The sequence below is a fragment of the Teleopsis dalmanni genome, chromosome 2, assembly GCF_002237135.1.
Source record: "Teleopsis dalmanni isolate 2A chromosome 2, ASM223713v2, whole genome shotgun sequence".
Lineage (NCBI taxonomy): Eukaryota > Metazoa > Arthropoda > Insecta > Diptera > Diopsidae > Teleopsis > Teleopsis dalmanni.
In genome coordinates, this window is record NC_051847.1 from 39511280 (window position 1) to 39519348 (window position 8069).

At 26.9% G+C, this 8069-nt stretch overlaps 1 protein-coding gene across 1 annotated transcript in view; it reads left to right on the top strand.

Annotated features, from left to right (window-relative positions):
• Positions 1–2313, top strand: part of LOC119674356 (hormone-sensitive lipase-like) — a 4142-nt gene extending 1829 nt beyond the window's left edge. The window contains exons 2-4 of the mRNA XM_038085492.1: positions 6–247; positions 324–449; positions 2159–2313. Coding sequence (XP_037941420.1) covers positions 6–247; positions 324–449; positions 2159–2233 — 443 coding nt within the window. The 3' untranslated portion in view covers positions 2234–2313. The remainder of the gene's footprint in view (positions 1–5; positions 248–323; positions 450–2158) is intronic.
• Positions 2314–8069: the final 5756 nt, after the last annotated feature.

The following is an 8069-nucleotide window of genomic DNA, read 5'->3' on the forward strand; positions in this document are numbered from 1 at the left end:
ACAAGGCTGTTTAAATAATGCCGTTAATAGTATTTCATCCACACTTTATCGTTATACGCAATCGAGTGAGATACGCAGTGGTTTAAGTCCAAGTCATCATCGTATCAAGGATTTACGTAATATGGATGCTTTAATTGCTCGTAGTCCAAGCGCGGAGTTTCAATTTCGAGTGCCAAAGGATCCATTTTTATCACCTTATTGGGCTAGTGATGAATGGCTGTCAAAAATGCCACAAACTAAGATTTTGGTTAGTAAATGAATCAATATAAATATTTAAAATAATTGTATTAAATGTTGATTTTATTTTAAAATTTTTATTACAGACTTTGGACATGGATCCATGTTTAGATGATTGTGTGATGTTTGCGCGAAAACTGAAAAATTTAAATCGTCCAGTTACTTTAGAAATTCTTAAAGGCTTGCCGCATGGATTCCTCAATTTTACAATGGTACTTAAATTATGATTTTTTTATTGTTTAATTTTACCTTTAAAAAAGTTTCGAATAGATGCAATGACATATATTTATTCATTGGGTTTTTTGAAATTAAAAATGTGTAGTAAAGCACACTAAGTAATATAAGACAAGTTAATAGATTGGTTATATTAAGAAAATTTTTATTTAATAACAAAAAATGAACCTTTATCGTTGCTATATAGGCGATTCTTTCAGATTTTTAAGAAAACTGAAATTAAAATCAAAAACTGATATGTTTCAAATTAAAAATATTTAACCTGGAACCCACCAATTCAAATATGTCCTGTTTTGTTCCCTTGTTAAGATTTTGAAGTGATGAAAAATTCTCTATTCCAGCGCTTTTGTATGATATAAGTTTTGTCCAATATAGACCAGGTGATACGTGATCTAACATGAAATCTTATATATCCAGGATTTTCAGTTTACATGACAGTTTAGTCATTACGAGAGGAATACCGATATCAATGTAGAAATATGTCTACTTTAGCAAGTTCATCTGCTTTACATTTGCCCGAGATGTCTAATTCGACAGAACTTATAGATAGAAATCCGAACTACAAGAGAAGTACCTGTAATGCCTAGTAATGATTTAATTGCAGTTAGGCTGTCCGAGAAAATTACGATATTCGTGTCAGCAGACATATAAGTCAAGCATAATGAATTCTTATAACCTCTGCCAGAAAAACACTATAATGGTTAGGCAGATCCAATTTATTAAAAAACATACCAATCCTTATTCTATTGCTTAGTTTGGAACCCGTTTTTCAGTTGTGTTAGCAGAGACTATTAACTCTTGATGCCAGTAATTTCTACTTGGTATAAGACAGCCGCACTCCTAAACGAACCACCCTTCGACATTGAGTACTCTGATTTTGAGTAATATTCCAACAAATTTTTCTATATTTAACCGTCTATCTCAAAATTCTCAAAAAAATGCATTTTATGATTCATGGCATGGGTTATTAAAGGCGCTCTCGATATTAACAAAATAGGTGTATATTCCTTCAAAGTAAAGATCTTCCACAATTTTGAGTTTAATACATGAAGTGCTGTCTACACAGACTTGGTTTACATTTAGGCATTCTTTGATGTTGAGAGAAGTGTTGGATTAATGGTATGCCTCATATGTAGATCAATAACCACAAAAGTTGCAGAACTTTTAAGAGAAAAGAGACTAGGTTGTTTGGTCTGTAATCGGCAGATACCATGAAAGGAATTACAAGACGAATACATTTGTTAGGATGTGAATGGGTAATGGTTGAGTGAGAGTGGAGGAGTTGTATTTAAATTTAATTCAACTACGGTCGTGGATTTCGAATAGAGTACTTTGTGGGTTAATATTACGCTTGCGATTCTCCAACAATTGGAGATATATAACAATTTAAGGCAAGCTCAACAGCAAGGGTAAAATAAAGCGATCGCCCTGTTGTATAAGAAAATATATTAACTGTACGGTCAGTCAAAATTTTAAATGAAAATAAAAATTTTGTTGTACTTCACTACTGTTCAGGAACATTTTAATTTAAAAAAAATAAAAGGCAAAAACCTTATATTGAGCTGATTTCTTTCTTCAATATTAATAGAGTTTTTAGTTAATAAACTATTGAAATCTGTTATATAAAGAAATAAAAACTGATTAATCATTTTAATCATTTTAATCATTTTATAATATTATATTATAGTTCTCCAATGAAGCGATGGAAGGCTCTAAACATTGTATCAATTGCTTGAAAGAACTGCTTAAACTACCTGATTGAAGAATATCAACCAGTACAACAACAAAATTATAAATTGACAAGTTTAATATATTCGAATAAATAAAACGTTTATATACACACATAGTATTTACACTGATTTATAAGAATAAGAAAAAAATTAAAGTATATACACATAATGTATTTCATATTGGTTGGTTAATTAATTCAAGGAATTATTTGACCATTGCAAAAATAATATTTATGTAATTGTATATATAAAATATACAACTTATTTTACTGGCACAAATATTTACTACAATTGTATCTATATTTTTAAAAGCCTTATTTATCGTTAATATATCCTAACTATAAGATACTCATATTACATCCTTATTTATTTATATTTAGGTATAATTAAAAATAATTTTAATTTATTTATTTTATATAATTAATTTAAGTTAACTCTGCACAATTTTAACAGAATTTACTGCTTAGGATTGTAATTTATTTGTATTAAAAATATAATCGTATTAAAAGTGTAATTACGAATACACCTACTGCGAATGCATATATAACATATGGTATTATCATTATTAAAACGCGACAATTATTATTTAAGGATTCACATAACAATAAAGTCAACGTAATTATATTCGTTAATATTTTTAACACTCGAATGAATAATGTTAAAAAATTAAATTTATTATACAAAAACTTCTTAAATCAAAATGTTTTTAAATCATTCGGTAAAAGAAAAAATGAGTATTTACACAGTCTATTAGATTACTTAAGTTAAATACATAAAGCGAAGCTTTAACCAATAAATTTACATACTATTTATATTATTACAACAACGATTTTGTAACAATTTTAATATATTACAAATCAAGGCAGCTATACTAAAAGTTGGTTTATTATTGAAAAACTAATAATGATTTTATAAGTTTTAAGACTTTATACGTGCTGTAATCTCATCTATTTAATTGAATATTCATTTATAAATACGATATATTAAATCAAAAATTATTTCATAGAAATAAATTAATATATAACAAATGTATTTTTATATAAACTACCGCTAGTTGGTCAATTTGTTTAAATGCTTTTTTTATTTTTTTTTGTTTTTTTTTTCTTATATATTAAAAATATATAGCAATTTATATTAAAATAAAATATTGTATTCTAAAAATTATTGACAATTTTTTATGATCTAAAATTGTTTAGCAATTAAAATTAAAATTTTCTTTGTTATTATTAATAATTTACTTGACAATTATTTAACAATTTATTTTAAAACATTTCCAATTCTATGAAAAATGTTGACAATTCATATTTAAATTTACTTATATTCTAAAAATAATTAATAATTTGTATTAAAGTTTTCTTCATATTTTAACAATAATTAGCAAATAATATTAAATTTTTTATTATATTCAAAAAATTATCTATATTAAAATTTTCTCTATATTTGAAAAACTTTTAGTATTTTAAATTAAAAAATCATATATATCTTTTTATTCTAAAAATTATTTCAAATTTATATTTTTTTTTTTGTGATCTGTTAGCTGTTATAAAACTGTTAGCAATCAATATTAAGATTTTTTTTTATATTTTATGAGTATTAAGAATTTATTTCAAAACTTTTCTTATATTCTAAAAATTAATATCAATTGTATTAACATTTTCCTTAAAATTTTTCAAAAATTATTGTACATTTATATTAATAACAATTTGAATTTCAATACATTCTAACAATTATTAACCATTTAATTAAAATCTTACTTACATTTGAAGATTTTTTTATTTATTTCATATTTAATTATTATTTTAATATTATTTTATTGATATTTATTTTATTGGTGTTTATTTTATTGGTATTTATTTTATTAGTATTTATTTTATTATTATTTATTTTATTATTATTTATTTGACTATTATTTATTTTATTATTTAATTATTTTTTAAATATTTAATATTATCATTACATACATATTTTTTATTTAAAATTTTTTTATTTATTTCATATTTAATTATTATAATATTATTTTATTATTATTTTATTAATTTATTATTATTTAATTATTTTTTAGTTATTTAATATTATCATTACATACACATCACAATTCCATATATATCGTACACTATTATTTTATACTGTATACTATTATATGCTCTGCATACTATCGATATTATTTATTTATTATTTGAGCTTGGATTTTTAAATAAACTAATTAAGAAATTAATACTGATTATTGTGTTATGAATTTATATTTTCCTATCAAATATTGTGTGTACAAATAATTATTCATATCTGTGGTTTTAAGCAAACATCGCTTTTTGTGTTATTAATTATTTATTATATTCCTTAATTTTCTAAGTATTTAAATAGAATATTTATTTATTACACAATGTTTTTTATTTAAAATTTTTAAATATATACATACATTTTATATTTTATTTATAAAAAAAATTGTTTGTTTTAAATTATTTATTTAAATTGTAAACTCCATAATTTTATTATATTTATTTATTTATTCTAAGCAAAACAATTTGTATAACGTTTTGGTGTTTTTACTGAATAAAATAATATTATAGTTAAAACAAGTGTTTCATTAATTATTGTAAATTATTTAACAATTTTTTAGTTATAAATAATTAAAATTTAAAAGTATAAGCTCCTGAAATATCAAATTAAATAAAATAATTGACAAAATTCCATACACTTCACATATGTAGACAGTCGTATGTTGATGTTTTTCCGAGTTAGTGCAACTGGGTACTTTTATTCTTTCTTAGCTGGAGGGTTTCCACAGAGTCCCTCCCTTCTCTTGACTAATTTATGAATTCCTTACAAGCTTCGCTGATTATTCAATGACTGATCTAAGATCTGCATACCGCCCCGTATACCTAGTGACTGTTCTGAGAGTTCTGCTCTCTGTTCCTTATGTATTTTTGGACCGAGTCTATTTTGAGGTCTCTTAGCATGTCATGTAAGATGTCATGTATCATGGCACTTTGAAGAGTTTTCAGAGAGCTTGACTTTGAGCAACTTTTAGCTTCTGGATACAATTATATTATTGCTAAATGATCCATATTTTAAAAAGGCAAAACTTAAACTTAACATATAATGTCGGGAATAACAGTTCATTAGGACATCACGTTTTGTTATCAAAAATCGTGAACGATTCATATTTCAAAATAGCAACTCTTAAACTTAACTTATAATGTCTGGAATAACAGTTGGTTTCGACATACCATATGGCACTGAAACGGTGCTGCTATACCTAAAATGGATGCCACTTATATATGTCCGCGGATACCGTGAATGGAATCACCTTTTCATTGATATATGTTATTGTTATTATAGAATTTTGAGTTAAGGATTGTATATTAGTAAGTACTAAAATATATTGCATAAGATTTTATTTCATGCTTGCTAGAACCAAATTAGTGCGGATGCGTAGATCAAGAAATTGTTAAATTTATTGAACAAAGTAGGAATTACTACTTTGTAGGAAGACTAAATCTCCATTTTAACCGCATCTGCCGCAATTGTAGTGAGGGCGTTGAAAGTGCCTTCCGCCTGCTTTGCTTCTGTCAGGCGTTAGGTGCTTTCTTTTTTGAGGATCGTTGCAAACTTTAGAATCTTTCTTTGAATACCATCATAAGTTTGCCAAAGGTTCTAGATGGTTTCAACTCTTGGGTTTTTAATAATACGATAGCACAATGGGCCTATAGGCCTAAGTGGATTCCCATGGAATCGCCGGTATAATTTAACGTAACCTAAGTAGGAATTCAGTACTGTGCCCAGCCCTGTGCCCACATCCCACTTGAACTCAAATAATGGTCACGGATTATATAGTGAGCAGTTCATCTATTAATTTCAGTTTCAATACAAGTTGTCGATATGAATATTTCAGTTCTGGATTGTTAAGTAAAACAAAGTCGGCATAAGGAAATCTATAACCTAACCTAACGTACAGTTTCATAAGTATCGATAGGTGTATTTCAGTTCTGGATTGTTAAGTAAAACAAAGTCGGTAATCTGTTCAAATATTTTAGATTTGATGTATTAAATTCTTATGAAAATCAAATAGAAAAGTTTTATTATTATTTATAAAGATTTTATATGGGAATTTTTGCTTAAAGTGCTGTATCTCCACTTCATGTTGTAAATTCCTCCTGGTGAAATGTTGGCAGACGGAAACACCTGCTTAAGTTGTTTGTGTGCGAATATGGAAGCGTGTAGTTTTTGTTTTGATGCTCCTTTGACCATCGCTTTCAGTAACCAACAGTAATACATAAAAAATATAATGTAAACAATACGGAAGTGAGGTCTTGTAAGCTGGAACATAAAAACACTAACATAACAACAGCCAACGTCAAGCAACACAGAAGAAAGCAACACTGAAGAAAGCAAGGAACACTAAAAAGAAAAAGAAAGTAGAGAAATGTTAACAACAATTTTGACCACTTCAGCATTTGCTGATGGCATCAAAAAGTGCTTTTGTGCATTTTTACATGAAAGCAGCCAAAAGAAAAATGTTTTTAAAAGACATGAAAAACGGTGGTGAACAACACAAAATGGTTAAAAAATATGCAAATGTCTTTGTTTCCGTTTCCTTTATAGGAGAAATGCATTTGGAATGTTTTCATTCTTGCTTTTGGTGTGCAATGCATACGCTTTTTGGTAGCAAATTAACTGAAACTTTAATAAGCAAGAAAAATAAATGCATTCCATTAAATTGTGGTAAGACAGGATTTTGTTCAAGAAGGAATGAGAAGATGAGAAGATTATTCCTTAAGTGGGATTAAGTGATAAAATTCACAAAAAAAAAAAAAAAATTGAAAAGTAAAAAATTATAATGAATTTCTTAAAATGTATTTCTGCATGTGTCGTCGGAAAAAAAAATCTCATTACTGCACTTTTGTAAAAATACTAAATTATTTAACATAAAGAAGTGCTGTAATTTACATTTTTAATATGTAAAACTGTTAAGTAGCAAAATTTTTTGTTGATAAAATAAGTGTGGATGCGATGGTCTTGTCATGGAAATGCAGTTACCACTGGAATGTGGTAAAAACACATCTCATTGCAGCCTTTGTCATCTGCGTATTAAAGTTGATGATTAAATGACACCAATTTTAAACAATATTAAAACCATAGGAATGGTTTCTACTTAAATCCAATCCACTCCTAATAACAAATAGAAAAAATTTAACTAAAGGAATGAAAATCTAACAGGCAAATCGGATCTTCTAATCGGATCTTGGGTCGACTCTGTAGAAACTCTAACTCTAATGGTGTTAAAGCCTCTTTCATCATCTCCTAGTTATTTTCCTTATTTTCCTTCTTGCACTCAGAAGAAATTATTGTTAAAAATTGCAATAAAAACTATGTATATAGAGTCGACAGTGTCATCTTGCTTTGACTACCGAATCAGTGCAGGGACTTTTAGATAGAAGGAATTGCTATTCAGTATACAGCAAATGTGTTCTATGCAACAAGATTCCCAATGTAAATATCGCAATCTCCTTGGACAGCCGATCTGTTATCAAAGCTGTGATAAGCGCAATATATACATTCTCAAAAGTTCGAGAATACTATGTTATATTCTTTTTTCTTATCTTCACTTTTCTTTTTTTCTTTTGTTTTCTTTTCTCTACTCTTCTTTTTTCTTTCTTTTTCTTTTCTTCTCGTCTTGTCTCTTTTCTTAACTTTTTTTTTCTCTTTTCTTTTCTTCTCTTTTCATTTATTTGTTTCTCTTTGGTTCCTCTTTTTATCTTCTCTTCTCTTCTCTTCTCTTCTCTTCTCTTCTCTTCTCTTCTCTTCTCTTCTCTTCTCTTCTCTTCTCTTCTCTTCTCTTCTCCTCTCTTCTCTTCTCTTCTCTTCTCT